The 22,639-nt window shown below is 45.4% G+C and overlaps 1 protein-coding gene across 3 annotated transcripts; it reads left to right on the top strand.

The window, feature by feature from the left end:
* The first annotated feature begins 14,398 nt into the window (after window positions 1-14,398).
* Window positions 14,399-18,387, top strand: LOC136516790 (large ribosomal subunit protein P2B). 3 transcript variants are annotated; one of them, XM_066510271.1, is made up of 4 exons: window positions 14,399-14,459; window positions 16,517-16,612; window positions 17,523-17,749; window positions 18,120-18,387. In XM_066510271.1, exons 2-4 carry the CDS (start codon window positions 16,525-16,527, stop codon window positions 18,144-18,146), a joined length of 342 nt encoding a protein of 113 aa, XP_066366368.1. In that variant the 5' UTR covers window positions 14,399-14,459; window positions 16,517-16,524; the 3' UTR covers window positions 18,147-18,387. The 3 variants fall into 3 exon arrangements, with proteins under 3 accessions (XP_066366368.1, XP_066366369.1, XP_066366367.1); XM_066510272.1 differs by having other exon boundaries at window positions 14,402-14,459; window positions 16,490-16,612; XM_066510270.1 differs by lacking the exon at window positions 14,399-14,459 and having other exon boundaries at window positions 16,441-16,612.
* The last annotated feature ends 4,252 nt before the right edge of the window (window positions 18,388-22,639 follow it).

Below are 22,639 nucleotides of genomic sequence, written 5' to 3'. Positions count from 1 at the left end.
CTGTTCTCCATGATCTCTGACCTATGGGAAAGTAGGAACTATGCTAAGGGTGTAGAAGGTATGGGGCAAAGTGAGTTATCCTTAGATCAACTGCCGAGACCCGTTTATATAGCCCAGGAAGGTGAGAAGATAGATTTCACCAGGGGTGTGAGCTTGGAATCAGAAATGGAAGTGGAACGGCACTCCGAAAGTTTAGGAGATGGAATACGGAAGGGTAACAAATTTGAACTTATCATTTCCCCAAACTACAAAGCATCGTGGGACGGATACAAAGAATCTACATTGACTAGAGATCTACCCACCAAGGCCTCTTTGGATTGAAGGGAGTCTAGATCCCCATAAGGCCGAGGATCATCGTGAACCAAGTCACATCGGTCCATTGATAAGATTGTGCAAGAGAAAGGGAAGAGCCGCCTGCCTAGCAGATACCTAGCTAATTCCTCGGTGACTGCGAAACCGCTGGAAAGAAGCTTGTGGCTTTCCCGATAGGTATTTGATGGAACAAACAAGGGGAAGATGTCTACGTATTCTAGCCTTCACAAAACACTAAAACAGCTTTGTGAGCATGGAGAGAAGACTCAGGTGATATCACAAGAATTCTTCTAATTGTGATGGCTGGTCTTCTTGCTCAACAAAATGCTAGAATAAGTGACACAATTACCCCATGCACAAGAATTCTTCTAACCGCTCAAGATCTGCATAGCAAAGGGATAAACCATGGAGGATCCAGCGGGATAGGAGGTACCCGAGGAGGCAGATAAAAGCAAAACATGGCTGAATTATTGAATTTGCTCTCACCAGGGTCGGATAGCCATTTTATAGCCAGCTTGGAAGGATGAGTCCAAGCGCCCGTGGAGCAATAATGCTCTGAAAAAAGTTTTGAAGCATGGGCTCATGGTTTGATATGGACAGCAACGAATAGTAGACCCCAAGATTCCTTACCCGTGACTACGGGCCTATCGGGAGCACGTACACGGTAATTTTGGAACAAAATTTCTTTTGTCCCAAAATTGGGAGGCATGTGTTTACACCAAAATTTGGAAGAAGAGTCACAGAGACCCAGAAGCTCCTAGGATCATATCATCAAGGGATCAGTTGCGGGCGGATTAGAAACAGCTGATTCAGACACAAAATCTAGGAATCGACTTTCTTCGGACAGCGCCAGCAGATAACGACAAGGCTACGATCAACGCCAGGACGAAAACATGTTGGACTCTACAAAAAGGGAAAGATTAGAGTCCAAGTTATCTTAAATTAGGAATATTTTTATTTTTATGCCAAAGTCTATAACAAATCATGCTCAAATAGGATTCATGTTTAGGCTCCGAGTATAAATGCCAAACCCTGACTATTGTAAGAGGGAACCAATCAATCAAATACAAGTCAATTACTTTTTTCAGCTCCGACCACCCCTTAGGAGTAGGAGTAGAGTAGATCTCGGCGAGTTCTTCATCAAGTACGGCTGCATCAATCTGATCGACCTCCACTGCTTGTTGTAAGTACCGTCATGGTTTATAGCTCTGTTCGTATGACTGCATCGACCCGGTCGACCCCCACTGCGGCTCTGGTATAAGCTAGTTATCGACTCTTGGCTAATTCAAGTATGGCCTGTGTGATTCTGCCTCACACCCCACTGCTTGAATTAGATCGAGGTCGAGTTATCGGCTCTACCTTTGAATGGCAGTCTTTGGTAGATTCATTAAGTTACCGATATTGCTTATTGCTTTCATTGTTTATCTAATTACAACAATATCACTCTGCCCAATTGAGATTGATTCGGATCGGCCTTATATCTTATTTAACCCATCGTTTGCTAATCTTAAACTGATCTAATCTACATCTTAAACAATAAGTTATGTTTTTATTGGCTGTTTTATATCAATCTTAATCGTGCATAGCGTGCGGTTAAGGCATGTTCGATCTTGAGTATATCTATTGGTTAGCGAGAACCGTTTCATGGCCCGTCATCATGGCCTATGGAATTCTGCCTCTCACACCCACTGTTGGCACCGTGGAGTGGGGATCGTTAGTTGGTAGATCCGTTCCTGAAAAGGCATGACCTTAACTGTGTGCTATGCCTGAATCGGTTGTTTAGCCGATATCGAATGCTTTCATAAACAATTCACATCATGAGATCGTTGAAGTAGAGATAAGTTGAAAGATGTGTTAGCCCCATGATCTTGTTATTGTATTACGGCCTGCATGATTCTGCCTTATGCCCCACTGATATTAGTAATGAGTTAGGGTCGTCGAGTCTATTATTGTTTCTACGGCCTGCATGATTCTGCCTCATGCCCCACTAGTCATGGCGATAGATGAGATCTAACATGTTCATTAGATTTATTTTTATTAGATGGTTGAGCGGTGTTTAATTATTTCTTTACATAAACAGGAGTTCAGTTACTTGTAATCATTAGCTCAGTATAAACCAATCATCATCGATATCTTACTATCATTGATTAATGTTTGCTTAAATGATATTTATTCTGAATGATAACCGATTCTTCTTCACACGACCCCATGAGCTCTAACTGACTTATTCTCATGAATATACTGGGATCGGCTATTTAGCCGATTTCCTTCCATATCGGCTCTCATAGCCGTACTTTTGGAACTGTCTGGCAACACCGGCAAGTTCCGCCCTTAATTACTGATGAACTTTCTCTCCTTGTCAATTGCAGGGTCAAATTGACTGGCACGCCTCAGGAGGATTGCGCAGGATCGACCTCCCCTACGCTGAAGCTAGGTGGATCTACTCCATCGAGCGGACCTTTCTGGCTTGCTGCGTGTGTTCTCGGCACGAGATGAAATTCTGTGTCGACACCAACACTTGGAACATTGAACAGCTACGTTGTTTTCCCCCTAAAATTAGGTATTACCGCTTTTTATTCAACACTTGCTCTTGAAAAGCACCCCGGCCCGAACAGTTTCAGCCCAGGTCGCTCGGGGGCTACATAAGGGTATAATACCGAATATTACCTCTGTTTTTATTGTCACGTGGTAAACAAATTTATCCCCGAATGGAAGCACATTTCTTTTCCTTTAACCATCCTACGTAACTGTGTTCTCACTTCTAACCGAACGCACCCCACCACGACCTACGGCTACGAGCAGCCAAGCCCCACGGGCCATGCCCAGGTTCTTAAAAAAGCTGAAGCCTACGGAACTAACGGGCAGGTGCGAAAAAGAAAGGACAAAAACAATAGCTATGCCAGGACAAAAACAATAGCTACGCTAGGATAAAAAGAAGGAACAAATAGTGATTCTGTCACAGAGAACAGGACTAATGTGTTCATTGATACAAAAACTATTCACACAGGGGCTCACCCACGAACGACGTGCGCGGGTCCTGGTCGGACATTTCCGACTGAAGCTCTCCGAACCCCATCACTCAAACCATCAAGGGGCTCACCCACGAACGACGAGCGCGGGTCCCGGTCGAACATTTTCGACTAAAGCTCTCTGAACCCCGTCACTCAAGCCATCAAGGTGAGCACTACCAACCCCCTCTATTTCCTTACAATCATTTCATACATCCATACGCGCATTCATTCCATACGCCCAAACCTCCCGAACAATTCGGGCCCTGAACTGCCTGGGGGCTCGGGAACTAAGCATCGCACGTGCAGCGAAATGCATCACAACGTTCCGTGTTGCGTCACGAAGTGGCGGTTGCCTCATTCGACATGAGCAACCAATAGAGCCAGGGGAGAAAAACGTAGATGAGCCCCGTGCGGCCCTCGCCCGGTCAGGCAGACTGGGTCATCTCAACCTTCTCATTCGATCCTGAACCTCTCGCCAAACCCACAGAATCTCCATCAAGGGGAGGCCGTTAGGCCACCCGGGTTGGTCTCCGAAACGACCCAGGCATCTGCCGGGTTACAGGTAAAGGAGTAGTGGAATGTCACAAGAGGGCTATGCCGACCCCATCACGAACAATAGACCTAGATTCCACTCGATCACACCCGCTAGCGAACTCACCAAGCGCGTCACTCGAGCCCGAGCGATCGGGACAAGCGACAAAACTCAGCCCCTCTGGTTGTGAGGAACCGAGGATGGGGTAACACACACAACTCACACCGACCCCTACTAAGGCCCAACAGGGCTCGGGGGCTCAAGACAAAAAGCCTAGGACTACGACCCTAAACTCGCCCCTTCCGACTGCGCTCCAAAAACCTGTGTCTGCGACCCCGATCTTGCCCCATCCGACTACGCTTCCGACTGTGCTCCAAAAACCTAGGTCTATGACCCCGATCTTGCCCCATCCGGCTATGCTTCCGACTACGCTCCAAACACCTGGGTGTACGACCCCGATCTCGCCCCACGACTCCGACTCACCCGGTCCCACGGCGTGCATCGACGCTAGGATCAGTGAGCTCTGTCTCGTCCAAATCCCTTGACTGACTCCCTCGCTCGATCCCACGACGCGCATCGACACCAGGATCAGTGAGCTCTGTCTCATCCAAAACTAACTGCCTCACCCGATCCCACGGCACGCGTCGACGCCAGGATCAGTGAGCTCTATCTCATCCAAAACTAACTGCCTCACCCGATCCCACGGTGCGCGTCGATGCCAGGATCAGTGAGCTCTGTCTCGTCAAAAGCCCTTGACTGACTCCCTCGCTCGATCCACGGCGTGCACCGATGCCAGGATCCATGAGCTCCCTCTCACCCAATCTCTCAAAACGACTAAAAATCGCCTCAGCTGCACAACGACGCCTTGGTCGACAAAACTTCGTCTCAAACGAAAAAACTCCCCCACTGACAACATAGGAAACCCCCTAGACGGTTATGCCCAAACCTCCCGGGGGCTCAGGGGCTACACCCGCGGGTGCGCTCGCGCGCACCTGCCGACAAGACAAAAATCCCCCGGACGATTCTACCTGAATCACCCGGTGGCTCAGGAGCTCCTGTCGGGTTCATAAAACCCGGGGTCCCTCGGGTACCGGCTTCCACATCAAGGCTCGGCCCAAGAGTCTAAAACGACAGGCCGAAAGGGCGGCCCAGTCGCCAACCGGAAGGTCTGGCCAAAGAGAAACAACGACCGCTCATCGGCTACTTCGGCCCACCTCTCCGACCGGAGCGCTCGCTTCGACTCCAGCCGCCTCCGGACAGCCTCTCCAATCGGAAGGCCTGGCCCAAAACACTACTTTTGACTCCGACCCCGCGTCTCCGACCAAGGTTCATAGGAACCCTGCTCACCGCTCTTCTTCGACCGGCGCACTCAGAGCCGACTAGAGCCATCCGACCGGAGACGCCCGCTCGGTAGGAACCAGAAGACGTGTAGAGAAAAGCAAGGCAAGGCTCACAAGTCAAAACCACTATACCAGGGACCATACCCTGCATGGAACAATACTCTGCAGCCACCCTAACACAAACAGTATTGTAGGCGCCGACATCTCCCTCTATAGTATTGTAGGCGCCGCTAAAACTCCCATACGGTAAGGCCCCCCACGTGCCTCTGAGCATCGATAGCGTTATGAGCGCCGGGATTTACCGTACCGGGTGAATATAGTGAGACTCCTCACATGCCTCTAGGCATCAAACAATATTTGCAGGTACCGACGTCTACCATCCCTGAAAAAGGCAGCACGACCTCCCGTATGCATCTGACATTCTACAGTGACATCAACAGTGTTGTAGGCGCCTACCATTATCTTGTACCCGCCAGCGTGGGCAACAAGGCTCAGAAGGCGTGGGCAACAAGGCTCGGTAGCATACGAACTCTTACCCTCTCACTTGTAAAGCCATCCCCTTTATCTATAAAAGGGGACGCGCCCTCTCCAACAAAAGGAGAGCCCTTCTTGAAGATAACAAGCACCGATCAAGTTCACTAGCTCACAACCGCAGAACCACCGGGTTCGGACTCCAAGCACACGCTTGAACACTTACTCATAGCGCAGCTCCCGTCGCTCTTGGCCCTTCCGACCGAAGCCGACCGGACCTCTTGTACATCCCTTCTTTCTCCTTCTCGTTTGTAACCCCACTGCAAACTTCGAGCACCTGGGCTCAGGAATAAAGTCACTAACCGGCCCAAACTGGACGTAGGGCATGTTGCCTGAACCAGTATAAATCATGTGTCATTGAGTGCTAGGCCACCTCCGATCACAACGTACGGTAAAATTATAAATATTCACTAGTTGGTCACTTTCTACACCGACACAAGGTCTCAACACAATATGTAACAAAAAATGTTAAAACTTACTCCGTCCTGATATAGTGCACTCTTGTTATGCGCCACTGTCGGTCTGTCCCAAGCCCCTGACAACGTCACTCCCCATGACCCCCACGAGATACCAGGCTGCGGGCTGCTTTGTAAACCATGCTTGTCGAGCCAGTCCGGTCCAAAAATTGGTACATCGTGTCGTGCCTGGGACAATGGCCAGGCACAGAGCCCTATTCGACATGGCTCGGTGGCCCGACATGTAGTGACTGGCCCAGTCTCATCAGGCCATGCTTTTACTAGGCCTCGGGCCAAGTGGCCCGTTTGGCGATCTATACGTCCAACTCCCATTGCACATGTTTCAGCAGAAAGATTAAACTTTTGACTGACCCGCTCTCACTTGCATTTCAAATAAAACCTACTTTAGCTTTGTGGCTTAGATCTTCATACTCAAACTAACAAAGGGAATAATCTGAAATCTAAACCTTTTGTGGAAAACTTTTTTTGTTTGTTTTCAGTTTCAAATGCTAAATAATGTCAACATGGAGAGAGAGACTGTTTGAATTCAAAAAAGAAAGAGAAACTGTGGTCGCCCTATAAGGAAAGAGCTGGAGATCTAGAAAAAAACTGATGTGGAGACATGTGATTATTTGGATCCAAAAATAGGAAAATGGGAAGAAAAAAATGCTTGCCGGATCCTATGCATGACCTAGAGCCGGAGGGAAACAGTGCACATGCTCCTGGGCGGACGGGGCCTCATGTGTGGGGCTGGTAGTACTGTTGGATCGATCCTTGTACAAAGTACCATGGAGTTTTTTCTCAGAAACCCTCTTGCCAACTGATAGTTGGCATATGATGATGGCCATGGCCATGTGCCCCCTCCAACCGTTGATGAGTACGTCGTTCATCCCCACAGCCCGTTTGCTAAATGTGCACGTTTTCTTTAGCTGGGGAATAAAGCAGCAAGGAACAAAATTATTATTGATCCTAGCTCATTCATGTGTCGGGTACCACATTTGTTTGTATCGATCCGTCTTGTTGCGGTTCAGGGCATAAGTTAGTTGGGCACAGACTCGAATGCTCGATCTCTCTCTGAATTGATGCTTGAAATTGGGTGAAGTGGACCCATAAAGCTGTAGATTGTACTCAGAACTATAGTTTCAATGCATATCATCGTAACATATGAGGTTGTTTTAAAATTTTAAAGTTCAAAACTAAAATCTATGAACTTAAAGCAACATTTTAGAACTCTAACTGGTATCAAATAAAAAATTTCTCAACTGCAAAGTTGTAGATCACATAAAGTTGTAAATTTTTTATATGAAGTTTGTTTTCATTCTACTTCATATAGAAAAGTTACGGATTATTTTTAGATGCAACTATTCGTAGAGGCAGGCTTCTTAAGGCCCCGTTCGGCTTACCCTATATTTGGCTTGTTCGGCTTCTTTTTTCAGCCGGAACAATGTTTTTCTCTCACAATAATTTAGCCAGAACAGTGTTTTCAGCCAGTTTCAGCCAAAATTCTACCAGTCGAACGAAGTTGTCTGCGTCTTTTTAATCAATTTCTAGAGATGGACCCCTGTTAATAGTGATTTTTAGAGGCATGATCGATTAACAGATGCAGACGCCTTAGGACACTCACCTCTGTTAGTTGACTAATAATATAAGCCGCCACCTTAGGATGCTTGCCTCTGAAAATGATTGACAGAAGCAGAGTAGTCTCACCATTTACGGAGGTGGTCTTTAGATATGTCCGTCTCTATTAATCAGAGATACTATCTCCTAAAATCATTTTTCTAGTAGTGTGAAAGAATAAAGTTGTTAAATTCTATAATAAATTCAAGAAAAATATGATCACCTGTGTTAGACCAAAGATTTGAATCTTAACCAACTAAGTTACACTCAATACACAAATGACAGACTCTTCTTCCTCGGTATGTTGCACAATTATGACAAAAACATCATCATTTCCTCTAGACCGACCGTCAATATGAAGAAATACCTCTCTTGTGTCAATACTCCAAGAGTCGTTTGGATCCTTAGAATTGAATTCATTCTAATAAATTATAATTTAGGCACATATTTATTAAAGTTAATATGATTGTATGTGGAATATATTTGTTTACTATTGTTAGCCATGAAAGGGAGATGCTTATATATTGCATTTCTAATATAGGGAAGCGAGTTGAAAAACATGATATAGGTTAAAGATTAGAAACTATATAATCAATTTCCATGTCCTTCCATATGAATTTGAGATAGACTTTTATGCGAACTTTGGAAAGTTGTGGAATCTCAAATTCCAAGCCAAATAGCATAATCAATTAAGTAGATTGCAATTCCTTCAAAATAAAAGAATTCAAACGGCCCCTAAGACTAATAGAGCTACAAGAACTAGAATTGAGACTAACCACCAGAGACAAGATCAACACTACTTAAAATAGGATTTTAAGAAACAACTTTATTTACAGAGGTCACTTCACTTCTATAAATAGTCAAGCGGATCTAAGACAACATTCGCATCTGTTAAACATTTTTAGAAGTCGCTTCTATAAATGGTCAAGCGGATCTAAGACAACACTTGCATCTGTTAAACATTTATAGGCAGACACCATAAGTAGTTTGTTTTTGTTAATCCACTATTTATAGGCCATGTTCGGCTTACCCCATATTCGGCTTGTTCGGCTTCTTTTTTTAGCCGGAACAGTGTTTTTCTCTTACAACAATTCAGCCGAAACAGTGTTTTTCAGCCAGTTTCAGACCAGCGAATGGGGCCATAGAGACAATATCTGCCTCTAAAAATGACTATTAATAAAGGCAGGCACTTCAGATTTCACATCTAGAAATTGATTAACAGAGATGACACTTTTAACAGGCTTGCCCCTAGAAATAGTTGCATAAAAAATAATCCGTAACTTTTACATATAATACGTCGCAAATTTTTTTTACATGTAATACAAACATTGTACGAAAATTGTAGATCTTAATATGTTTTATATTTTTTAATTAAAACCCACCTAATTCCTCCTGGATAACCTTTTTTTTTCCTGTCTCCACCTGTGCATCCGGCCACCACAAAGGTACAAATACAACCCACATGCTGCGGTGACACATGAAGGCTAAACAAATCGATCGATCTCTCAAAAGGCACTGGAACAACGTAGGACCTGATTACCTAATAAACTGGCGGCAAGCTCCGTCGGATAGCCGGCTGGTCGACACTGGGTACCATGGCTCATGTGACTAATGGTCAGGTATAGCATTATAAAAAACGCTGGATGATTAGCTTTCCGAAAGAGAGAATCTCCCTTAGATCTGCAGGGGTATTCTTTTAAGTTTTCCGTGAGGACGAGGGCTCTCGATCATGACTGTACCACCACCGTTAGTTGTGACGATTATACTAGGAGATGCGCGCAACGGACAAAAGTACAGGTGCGAGATGCCATCTCATCACACGCCCATCGTACTATAATAAACTATAGCAACATAAGGTCTCGTCTAGTACCCTCTAAAATTTAGTTTCTATTCAATCGGATGTTTGACGCAGGTATGAACTATTAAATATAGATTAAAAATAATAATTAATTATATAGAGTACGATTAATTTACGAGACGAATTTTTAAGTCTAATTAGTTCATGATTTATAAAAATGTGCTAATGGCGGATTAATTAGGTTTAATAAATTCGTCTCGCAGAGTACCGATGACTTCTGTAATTTGTTTTATTATTACTATCCAAATATTTCCACGTAACAGCCTGACGTGACATATGATATGACACCTCTAAACTTTAGCCCCTGGATTTAAACACCACTTAAAGTGATTAGTACAGTAGTTTATAAAAACTCGTTGCGTGCGTGGCCCCTGCACGATTCGCGCTGGATCGCAATTTTAGTATGACTAGAAAACAAGTGTGGCAATAAAAAAAGAAAAGAAAAGAAAACAAGTGTGGCACACGATCGCATTCTCACCGAACATCGCAATACCGCCTTAATCGTCCTGCGTGCGCGCTCCAGTCCACTGGAATGCAACAATGGTCCCCGGCCCCTGCTGCTGCATGAATGAAATAAAGTAGTGCAACTTTCCGAACACATGGTGTTGGGTCGAGAACATCAACAACACACCCGTGGAGCAGAAAAGTGGCTGAGCACCGCATGCACTTCAAAAATGCGTGCTTACCACTAATCGGCCCGGTCACCGGTGTAAGGAATCCATTATTGCTTGGCACAAGCTAGTAGGTGCTTAATTAGTGGCGGCCTGAAGCTAGATGCTCTCCTCCCTCTCGGTCGCGCGCACGCACTACCACTGAAGTTGTGCTGCGCTGCGTTGCATTTGACCGGCGTGCAGTAGGTCGCGTCGCATGGGGCTGACGAGGGAGTGACAAGAAGCTACTGCAAACGCTTGGCGTGCTGGCTGAAAATGATTCCGCACTACTAACATGCAATGAGTAACGGCGTGCATCGGAGCTTTGATGTCGTTCCATTGGGCGTGTTTGATTCGATGACCAAAGTTTAGTCTCTGTCATATCGGACGTTTCGGATGCTAAGTAGGAGGACTAAATATAAGCCAAAATACCCCAACTACACTATTTCATTCAGGGTGCACCGTGCCGTTTGTCCAGTTATATATACTCCGATCCACACAAAGAAAAATTACAATTGATTACATCAAGTCATATGTAGCTCATAATTGACTCTGAGCTAGATTTCTTTCTTCTTTTTTTTGGTTTTCGGGAGCTAGAATTGTTTTCCCTTTGGTATTCCTTTCGTAATGTCTAACAATGTCTACAACTCCAAGACGATCCTGAATTAATAGCACTCAGGGTGTAATTTTTTACTTTTTTGAGCTGGATTTCTTCCATTCCACTTCCACCACATGCATGTGCGACACACAGTGCGAGATCCTCATAGCAAGCTTTTTCGATCAGCGTGCTGCTGGTAGCACGTGAGTGCTCCTACGTGACACCTGAACAGCTGCAGCTTTCGCCAGTACGATGACACCTCGATCTGAAATGAAGCCGCACGGACGAATCCACCCCAGATCATGCATCAAGGGCAGGGCCATGCAGCCATGCAGGCCGGTTCGCAGGCTCGAACTTGGATCAGGATCGTCAGGTCGTTAGCATGCAGTACCAGTGGTACCTTACTGCTATCCACCCAGCGAGGCAGCGGCCCCCGGCACGGCGGCACCGGCGGCGCAGACGTGGGCGCCGAGTGGACTGATCACCGAATTTCCGATCGAATCCACGCACGCACCAGCAAGGCAGCAACACTACCACCATGCCATTACGCCCGCCGTCCGCTATCAGCCAACCGCCCGAATTTTTTACTATTTGACTCTTTTTTCGAAAGTTTCTCTCAAATAGATCTCTGGCGGAAAGAATTTCGAAAATGGACCATTGGCTCGGCGCCAGAGTGAATGGCGCTGAGCTCGGCGCCACGGTCACTGGCGCTGAGGTCCTGGGCACGGGGAAATGGCCTGCCAGGGGCTCGGCGCCAGAGTGACTGGCGCCGAGCCACCTGCATTTAACCCAGCCTGCACTTCTTCCCCGAGCGTTCTTCCTCTTATTTCTCCTCCGTCTCGGGTTTTTTTCTCGCCACTTCACCCTACCTCATGAATCGACATATTGGACCTTGAAAACCTTGATTTGATCCGTAGATCTTCGAGAGCAAGGTATACTCGCTCACCTCCTTGTTTTTCTCGCATCGATTCGGTACATATTAGTCGGATTTTTGAATCTAAGAATCGTCATCACTTAGAGTTTCATTGTATCCCTCAATATATGTATTATGCAGCCGGGCGGGCAGGGCCATGCCTTGCCGTTCGTGTGCCGTCCCAGACGGGCAAGGCTGAATACCAGACCAGTCTGTCGATGGGTCGATTGATGCGCGAGCAGAACAGAAGGGTTGACCTTGCCCTTTGGAGGCCTACGTTTGGTGAGGCCGATGGTTAGCAAGCACATCAAACACCCTAAATTTAACCTAACACCCTAGTTTTACCGTGAGATGGATATATAAAATTTTAGCCAAAATTTTATATATCCATCTTACGGTAAAACAAGCCAAAATTTTATATATCCACAAATTTTATATATCCTCATGCTCGGTGCTAGCGTCAACGGCGCCGAGCTTGGTGCCAGAGTGACTGGTGCCGAGCTTCGTTCCATGTAAGTTCGCCCCAGCCCAGGGGCTCGGCGCCAGGGACGCTGGCGCTGAGCTCGGCGCCATTCACTCTGGCGCCGAGCCAAGGGTCCATTTCCGGAATTCTTTCCGCCAGGGGTCTATTTGAGAGAAACTTTCGAAAAAGGGCTAAAAAGTAAAAAATTCGGGCCAACCGCAGGCAGGGGTTGCCCTTGGCCGTGTGGTCCGTCCGTCGCTCGCCGTACCCACGCCGCGCGTACAACACCGTAGCCCGTAGGATAAGACCGTCTCCGAGGTACTCATATGGATACCTAAACCTAAAATATATAGTAAGAGATTCAAAATCAGTCTCCAACAGAGTACCTATACGGAAGATCTATTTTGGATTGTCTAAGAGGCACAATCCAAATATGGACATCCTCTCTCCTAGAAATCTATTTCCAGAAAGGATTCTCTTTTGGGTCTGGTTGTTGGAGAAGATGCCAAATATGTATTGAACATTTTGCCTGTAGCACTATTCAAAGAATGAATATGTCTTATATTTTGGGTGTTGTCGTTGAAGATAGGCTTTAAGGATGCATGCTAGGTCGTCGAAAAGGAAAAGGGACGGCGCCGCGCACGCGGAAAGCCGACAAACGCATGCAGCACACCGGCGGTCACCGAGTCACCGGCCACCGGAACAACGGCTTGCCTGGTTGTACGTGCACGACGTACACACGGCGGCCGGTGAGCACGCGGTGACCTCCGGTTGGGGTGCGTGGCGACTGGCGAGGGGGGGAATGCATTGTGCCGGTGTGGTGTAGTGCTCGATCGGCGGGCCGGGTTGTGCACGACGTACACGGCGGCCGCCGCGCGGGCTTGCACATGATTAGACCGAAATGGTGGCGGTTGTCAGTGCGCAATTAATTCATTGCCTTCTTTGTCTGGCAAACTGCGTGCCTTGAGCTAGCCAAGTCTGCCGTGTTTGTTTCGGCAACGTACGCTATGCCCTACGCCCGGCACCGTCGTGGAAATGGAAGAGAAACCTCCGTTTTTTAAAAAAAAAAAATTCCTCCGTCTTGCCAATATGCGATCGTGGCTTTTGTTTGGCTCTCGGACTTTTCTTCCATCTCATCCGATTAAGGAGCGGTTCGGCTGATGGTTTATGCGGCTGATATATAAGCCGGTTGAAGATTGGTTGATAAGTTCTAAGCGAATGGGGCGAAAGTTGGTATTGCTAACAAATCTACTTTTACGTACCGGCTAGTGGAATGCAATCGATTGCCTTTTCTTTTCTCTTATTATGGTACTATAATTAATAGTACTGTATAGGAAGGTGGCCAGGTGCGAATGTGCGTTGGTGCCCACTGTTTGTTTTGTTCGGCCAAGGTCATGATGAATATGGAGCGCAGCAAGACGTCACTGGAGGTCTTTCTTTCTTCTTTTTTTTTTTTTTGACAAATCACAGGAGGTCTTTCTTTAAATGAGAAGGACTCCTCTCTTTTTTTCCCCCCTTTTCTCTAGACTACCAGCGGCTCCTCTGACCGGTTGGTCGGGACGTCCGCCTGGTACTCTCGCGGGCAGGGTTCGAGCCCCCACGGGTGCGCTCATTCGCCTGTCCGGAGTTAAAAAAATCCCCTCACCTGTCTCGAGTTTCCCAAAGCACAGGCAACGGACCGGCCCACTCACAGGGTAACAGGCCCCTGTGTAAGGACGGGACACGGTGTTCGGAGATTTTCTCGGCCTGCGTGAGAAGGTCTTCTTCCTTAAGCACAAAGTTGCGGGGCTGTCTGCCCACCGTAGGCCGAGTTTTTTCTCTAGACTAGAAGAGGAAAAGAAATACAAGAGGACTCATATGGCCCGTTGATCACGGGCTCTCAGCCCGTGCATGCTCTGAGGCCCAAATACGAGTCGAACACTTGCTCCTCCTTTGCTAGGCCCAAGTCCTCATGTGCGATTAGCCTCTTGGTCGTGGGCTTTTGCCGGCCTGTGTGTGTGGGCCTTTTATTGGTCCAGGGATTTGTCCGATTCGAGCGGCCCAGATTCGGTTGCCCCGGGACCGGGAGGACTGAATCCTGGCCGTATATATAACTCCATTATTGAGATAATGTTCAGGAAACTGCTACCGTCGGCCGCCGCAGGCATATCCGCTTCTTCTCTTCGGTTCAGCTCTCGAGGTACGCGTGCGCGGATCCCAATCTTTCTTCTTCCTCTTATACTAGACTAGACTAGATGCCAAACGATTTTCCTTTATTTGCACCGGAAGCGCAAAACAGAGGTCTTCTGTTCTGCAATTATTCACGATTCCGTGGTAGAATGGAAACTGTTTCAGGAACTCAGGTTGCCAATGAAATTCGTGTTGGTGGATTTGGACCCTTTGATTTGTTTGATTATCTCATATTCTCATCGGTCCTTCTTTGGCATGTTGCCTCTTCCTGAGGTGGTATAGTATAATATACTCCGTGCCTCCAGGTTCTTCATTTCTCAGGGACAGCCTTCTCAGTTCGATTTTTTTTTTCGTATTTTGGAAGGAGGCAGTACATATTAAGCAAAGCGATCTTGCAAATTTAGTTATCTTTTCCCAGATAAATAAACTTGCGCCTTCCAGGGCACGAATCTAAGATCAAAGCGATTTATTTAGCGTCTCTAGGGAGGGTTAGGATTAGTAGGCCTTTCGTGGTTGAGGTGGCTTGGGATTCAATTGGAGACTAAATGCTTAGTATTCGGGTCCAAATCCCTGTATCCAAGCTGCTCTTTAGGTTACGTGGAGCTGTTGGTATGGCTTGAGGAATGTTTGGAGTTTGACTCACATTTGACAATTACTAAAGATATGGATCCAAATAGATTGTTATAATTTCTATATCCGGGGTGGAGCCAGGATTCAGATATTTGGTGTGTGGGGGGGGGGGGGGGGGGGGGGGGAGGGGTGCTCACTAAATGTCGACAAAAATTATATAGCGCCCTCGCTAGACCTTGTTGTCGGCTTAAAAATTTGTGGAATTTGATGCACTATATTACAAGACGGAGGAAGTAAATATCTAAATTGATGATTAGAATTGAAGGGACATTCTTCGTAGATCAACAATGCACATCACATATTTGTTTTATTTAGCCACTTAACATTAGATAATCAAGAAATGTGTTTGAGAAAAGCAATCTAAAATTAGTTAGTAAAGCTTGTTTATTTATAATCTCTAGTGATAAGGGAGAAATAATAATAAAAATAGTAGTGAAAGCTATGCAACGTTAGGGGGGGCCAGGCCCCTGCCCGCCCCCCCTTGTCTCCGCCCCTGGTTTTATCTTAATATATTGACGCAGAGTTCTCCTGCGTGCTCGATAAAAAAAGAGATAATTCTCTGTGTGCCATTAAAAAAGATCGTAATGCCCTGTACGTCCCTGAAAAAGTTCTGCAGTCTTCGGCGCCACTGCTCCAACTTTTTCGTGCCCTCCATGCCACTTCCGTCAGTTTAACGCCGTCAAACTGCAGGTGTGAAAAGACGAAAATACCCTTAAGTGTAAATATGTTATTAATTTTTTTGAGCATCTTAACGACTTCAAATGAAAAAACTCAAAACTAGAAAGTTGTAGATCTCGTCGAGATCTATAATTTTCATATAAAAATTATTTTCATTTAATTTCGCAAAAAAAAATAATATGGTTTTTCTAAGATATATTAATCATATCAAATCATATTTTTTTTGCGAAATTAAATGAAAATAATTTTTATATGAAAATTATAGATCTCGACGAGATCTACAACTTTCTAGTTTTGAGTTTTTTCATTTGAAGTCGTTAAGATTCTCAAAAAAATTAATGACATATTTACACTTAGGGGCATTTTTGTCTTTTCACACCTGCAGTTTGACAGCGTTAGAGCCTAAACTGACAGAAGTGGCATGGAGGGCACGAAAAAGTTGAAGCAGTGACGATGAAGACCGCTGAACTTTTTCAGGACACACAGGGCATTGCGATCTTTTTTAATGGCACACGGGGAATTCCCCCATAAAAAAATAGATTGTTATATGCCTACTTGAATTGAACTTGTGTTATCGTAATCTAGTCAATCCTATGTTGTGTTTCCTTGTTTTATTATCCTCAATTGCTAAGAGGTAGGATGTCTTATTGATCTTTTTTTTCTGTCCCACGATATTTAAGTTGCACCATGTTTTGTATATGCTGATCCGAGTGCATTTATTTATCTTTAAAGATAAATATGTTCTAGACATTTCTGCAGTTTTCAGGATGAAGGTAATAGCTGCCTACCTGCTTGCTGTTCTGGGTGGAAACACTTCCCCGACTGCTGATGATGTTAAGAACATTCTGGAATCAGGTATTTCTGCTATTCTGGTTGCAGCTGCCGCTTCTTCAGATTTAAATTTGGTCATAACTTTTTTCGATCTGTTATCTAGTGGCTGAGGTTGAAGGGCGGGCCTAGTGTAAGCGGTAGAGTCTTACCGCCTGTGACCGGAAGGTCCCGGGTTCGAGTCGCGGTCTCCTCGCATTGCACAGGCGAGGGTAAGGCTTGCCACTGACACCCTTTCCCAGTTCCCGCACAGAGCGGGAGCTCTCTGCACTGGGTACGCCCTTTTTTTTATCTAGTGGCTGAGGTTGTTTAGTTATCTTGCATGCAGCAAGAGAAGAAGTCTGCGTTCACTAGTGGTTGAGGTTAATTAGTTATCTTGCATACAGGAAGGTGTCCACTAGTGGCTGAGGTTGATTAGTTATCTTGCATTCAAGAAGGTGGCTGAGGTTGATTAGTTAAGTCTATTGAGAGTTGGGGTTTGTTACTAAAGTTAGCTTCTGTTAGTCAAGTTAGGGAGTTTATTAGTGTGCTTTGCTGGTCTTATAAGTAATGGCCAGCTAAACCTTTGGGAACAAGCAAGAATTGAGTCATCTGTTCAGAGCCTCCTAGGGAGGGCGAAAAGGATCCATTCCCTGCCATTGTTACTCTTCTTAGTCAGATTAATAAGGCCAATTCCCCAGCTATATATCACATACAAGTTAGAATAGCGCGTGTCTAGCCACGGTATGGAGTCTGATTTCAAGACGTATTAGAATAGATGATACGATCGTTGTGGAAGTCGTCTAGGTGACCGCACAATAAGTTGTTCGTTCTGTCTGCAATGCAATAAATAGACAGAGGAAAGCACTTGATGTTGGGATAATTATGTGGGAAAATTATAGTTGTACACTATGCTGGACCTTGTTTGCCTTAACAACGATATCTGTTTTCCTTACAGTTGGTGCTGAAGCTGATGAAGAGAAACTGGAGTTCCTGCTCACAGAACTCAAAGACAAGGACATAACAGAAGTGATTGCAGCCGGAAGGGAAAGGTTATCCTCTGTGACTTCAGGTGGTGGTGCAATTGCCATTGGAGCTCCGGCTGATGCAGCTGGTGGTGGTGCAGCACCTGCTGAAGAGGCAAAGAAGGAGGAGAAGGTTGAAGAGAAGGAAGAGTCTGATGAAGTAAGTCTCTGACCAAAATGTTTTAAAAAAAAAAGTCTCTCACCAAAAAAAGTATAAATCATTTAGTTCTACGTCAATCGTCCACCAATGGGCAATCTACTTGGTTTATCTGCTTCTTGGCGCTGAAGGAGTTCCTTTCTAGATTGGCACAGCAATTGTGATCAGCTGCCTCGCTACCATTCACTGGCTACATAGCATAACCGCATATGCAGAGGGCTACATATATTTTTAACTCCTAAAATTTCCACTCAACAAGCAACATACTAATTCGTGCCCCGTTGTTCCCTTTTATGTTATTCATATATTGAATCACTTTTTGTGAGTACTACTACATCCATACTGATTGGCAATCTTGCTGAATTGCTTGCAGGATATGGGTTTCAGCTTGTTCGATTAAAGCACCGCTGCCCATTTCCAGTTTCTCTCGCGAATAGTCCCATAATATTGGCCGGTGTCCACAAAATAACGATGTCAATAGCTACTACATACTTAAGCTATTTTGCGTGTGATCTACGAGTGTGCATCTTCAGGAATCTTTAAGTTGATTTGTCCCATAATAATATTGGTAACAATGTATAATTGTATATGTCTAGTACGTACCTTGGTATCATGATATCTCAAGAGTGCATCTTCAAGAATCATAAGTTGAATGTTATCTAGTACATAGATTAAGGCCTGTTTGGATCGACTAAGTTTAATTGTTAGTTAGAGCTAAAAATTATTTAACTCATAGCTTTTTATAATCTGAGTGGTTGAATGGCTAAGATAAGAAAAAGCTTGCCACATCATTGTACAACCCCAGCATATTATAAAATTTGGCAATTATTTTTCATAATAAGAGTGGCAATATCAAGCATTTAACCAAACACAGGCGCGCCATAATCACTTGTTTCTTTTTTTTATGAAAGTAGTGCGCCATAGTCCTGACCATGGGAACTGGATTGCTTGTGTGATAGTACGGTTGCACATGTGGGGTCTTTGCCATTGCCATGCCTGGAGCGGTGCTATCCTGTGGTGAATGGAGCAACTCTGGCATATTGGCATTGGAAGTGCTAGCGTCCGAATGCTCGTGCAGCCTGGTGAAAGCCCTAGTTTTGTTTGGTTAATGGATGAAACCTATTTGGGCTAATTCTTGCATCTAAATGTGTGACTAGATAGGACGGTCCAATCCAAGTGAAGGAGCTAGGTAACACTCATAGATAGAGATGCCACATGAAATGAAGTCCATGGTGGTGGTGTGAACATGTGATGATGATCAAGCTCCAGGATTTGGAAAAGAAGAAAGAGAAAAACAAAATAGGCTCAAGGCAAATGTGATATCCATAGGGCTATTTTATTTTCAGTGATCGAGACACTATAGAGAGTATGATCACATTTAGGATAGATGGTCGAACTATTAAGAGTGGAGCTCTTATCGGACAACTCGATCATCTAGTGCCACTAGGTATTGGAAAACTTGGATATGCATTTTAGGCCTAGTGCACATTCGGTGAGAAGGTGATTAACCTTTAAAAATGATTGTGAAAATGCTAACATACTTGCACGTGATGGTGAAACACTTGGAGTGTTAGCACATTTGCAAAGGTGGTGAAAAAGACGAAGAAAAAGAGGCGTAGCTAGGCTCGGGGTGTTGCCCTGGGGGCACCGTCATGCCCTGTCCGGTGCACCGCCACCCCTAGGGCGGTGACCAGCTAGGCTCGGCCGAGATGAGAAGGTTGGGTGCTGCCCTGGGGGGCACCGCCGCTTGTTGTCCAGTGGCACCGCCGTCCCGAGGGCGATGCCCACCTGACCCTGCTTCAGAGCAGCAACAGTGGAGGTAGTCACCGCCTGGTGTTGTCTGGTGGCACCACCACTTTTTATCTGAGAGCGGGGGAAGCTGGGTTGGTCACCGCCTAGGCACCGCCATGCCTAGGGCGGTGCGCCGCCGCTTTTTTCTAGAGGCTGGGGTTTTCGGGAGGCTAGTCGGGTGGTCACCGCCACCCTATCTGGTGCGCCAACGGCTAGTGCCGTTGGATGACCGTTGGAGGGGCACCGCCACCCCATGTCCGGTGCCACACCGACATGTCTGGTGCCCTCGCAGAAAGTGGCTTCAAGGGGGTAACGACTATATTTGCTTGTGGGGTTATAAATAGAGGTGGTGGCCAGCGTTGGCCACTCTCTTGGCACTTCCTACACCTGTGTACACTCTTTGGGGGCTGAGCACACCACTCCACTCACTTGCACACTTGATCTCATCATCTTGAGTGAGATTGGAGAGCCTCTAGTGTATTGCTTAGTGGTCTAGCATCTTGTGGCACTAGTTGGACGATTTGGGCTGGTGGAGATCTTGTTACTCTTGGTGTTTGTCGACACCTAGATGGCCCGGAGATTGGTGGATCATCGAGCGGAGGAAGGTGATTGTCTCCGGCTCCGATCATTGTGATTGTGAGGGGTTGTTGTGCCTTCCCTGGCGGAGCGCTAAAGGCAACTCTAGTGGATTGGCGTGGCTTGTGGATCCTCATCTTGTATTGGTTGTGCGGCACCCGGTTGCGGGTTAGGCGTGTGATGCCTATTAGCACGTGAACCTCCAAGTGAGTGAATCGCCACAACGGGGACTAGCTTGCCGGCAAGCAAGTGAACCTCGGAGGAAAAATCATTGTGTCATCATTGTCTCCGGGATTTCTTGTGATTGATTGTATATCTCTTGCCACAACGGTATAACTCACTATCTTTCTTGTGCTTTTACTTTCCTAGTGTAGCTAAACTCTTTAGTGTAGTTAGTTTTAAGAGCTAGTTTGTGTCTTGTCTAGTTTGGTTAGTGAGGCTTTTTAGTTGGTTTTTGAGAGCTCACTAACTTAGTGGTAGTGACCTAGCCTTGTGTGTGATATGGAGACTATAGCAGCTAGTATTGTTGGTCGGTGGCTTGCATTTTTAGTAGGCTAGCGCAACATTTGCTTCGTCTCATTTTTATCTAACCACTTGACTTAGTGTTATTGTAGAACTTTTATAGGCTATTCACCCCCTATAGCCATTAGAATATTTCAAGTGGTATCAGAGCCATGGTCAGCGTGATCTGAGGCTTAACAACCTTCGGTGTCAAAATGGCTCAAATCAACAATACCAAGAAGCCACCATAATTTGATGGATCAAATTATCTATATTAGAAGGCAAAGATGACCACCTACATCAAGTCAATCAATAGAAAGGTGTGAAAGGTGGTGGAGACCAAGATTGAGATAGCCGATCCGGAGACTCCCATCGCCACCGAAGAAGTGCTACTCTAAAACAATGACATTGCTCTTAGTGCCATTCATGATGCCGTGGATGAGAGGATATTTGAGCAAATCAAGAACATTGAGATGGCTCATGAGGCATGAAAGAAGTTGGAAGAGTCATTTGAGGGCACTCAAGCGGTGAAGGGCGCCAAAGTATATATCCTCAAGGAAAAGTTTGCTAGTTTTAAGATGAAGGAAGATGAGAGTGTGCCGGAGATGTTCCATAAGTTTCAAGTGCTTATCAATGATCTCAAAGCACTTGGAGAAGATGTGAAGGACAAGGACTTCTCTCACAAGTTCTTAAGATGCTTACCATCAAGATTTGGCATATTGGTCACTATTCTAGTGAGGAGTGGTTTGGACACCATGGCACCAAATCAAGTGTTGGGAGATGTGATGACCGATAGCACATATAGAGATGATGATGAGATGAAAGAGAAGAAGGAGAAGAAACATGAGAAGAAGAAGAGCGTGGCATTCAAGGCTGGTTCATCATCCAAGTGCAAGGGCAAGGCCAAGTAAGACACATCAAGTGAAGATGAAGACTCATGTTCTTGGGATGATGAAGATGATGAGAAGATGACACTATTTGTGAAGAGATTTGGCAAATTCATGGTGAAAGGCTATCATGCAAGAAGAAAGAAGTCATCATCAAGGAAACAAGGATGAACCAAGGAGATGCTTCAAGTGTGGTAGCAAGGATCATCTTGTTGCTCAATGCCCCTATAATAGTGAGAATGAAGATGATGACAAGAAGGGCAAGAAGAAGGATAAGAAGGAGAAGAAGGACAAGATGACCTTCAAGAAGAAGAAGAAGAATGATGGTTCATATGTGGTCACTTGGGATAGTGATGCTTCCTCGAGTCATGATGATGATAGTGATGATGACAAGACCACCAAGAAAAAGGCTCTTGTAAGCATTGTCATAAATGAGAAGCCTTCTCTCTTCGACACTCCATCAACGTGCTTTATGGATAAGGCCACTAAGGTACAATCTCATGATGATGGATGTGATGATGAACATGATAATGAAAGTGAAAGTGATGATGAACCCACTAAAGATGAACTAATTGACATGTTAGAAGATGCTAAGGAACATTTTGATATTAAGAGAAGGGAACATAAAGCCTTGACTAAGGAACTAAAAGCCCTTAGGAAAGTCTTTGATGAGCTCAATGCATCTAATGAGAGTCTAAAGGAAGACCATGAGGAGCTTGGCAAGGCTCACAAAAAAGCTTGAAAATCTCATTCCTCTCTACTTAATGAGCAAAATGAGAAGGAGCATGTTGTAACATGTGACAAAGGCTTAACATGTGACATAATTGATGAATCTTTCTATAAGCCTATTGTTGTTGCTTCCGCTAACCCTTCTTGTAGCTCATCATCCACTTCCACTTCACCTATGAGTGATGGTTTCACTTGTGATGCCTCACTTATGGTTGAGAATGAAAGACCTTAAAGAAGGAGGTCAATGAGCTCACTCGCTCCTTAGGCAACGCCTATGGTGGTGAGGCCCGCTTGCTAAAGTGCTTGGGTAGCCAAAGATTTTCTCTCAACAAAGAGGGATTGGGCTACCCCCAAAAAAGGCAATACGACATTTGCTCCTCATAAGACAAGTTTTGTGAAGAACAATGAT

The sequence above is a fragment of the Miscanthus floridulus genome, chromosome 17 (genome assembly GCF_019320115.1).
Source record: "Miscanthus floridulus cultivar M001 chromosome 17, ASM1932011v1, whole genome shotgun sequence".
NCBI classification, from domain to species: Eukaryota; Viridiplantae; Streptophyta; class Magnoliopsida; order Poales; family Poaceae; genus Miscanthus; species Miscanthus floridulus.
Note: the sequence above shows the minus strand (reverse complement) of the source record. Positions and strands in the feature narration are given on the sequence as shown.

What these genes read in the sequence shown, in the direction of transcription:
- LOC136516790 (XM_066510270.1), top strand. Translation starts at nt 16,456, where the DNA reads ATGCTGATCCGAGTGCATTTATTTATCTTTAAAGATAAATATGTTCTA. An exon ending in TAAGAACATTCTGGAATCAG is followed by an intron (nt 16,613 to 17,522) that starts GTATTTCTGCTA and finishes TTTTCCTTACAG; the next exon opens with TTGGTGCTGAAGCTGATGAA. An exon ending in AGAAGGAAGAGTCTGATGAA is followed by an intron (nt 17,750 to 18,119) that starts GTAAGTCTCTGA and finishes AATTGCTTGCAG; the next exon opens with GATATGGGTTTCAGCTTGTT.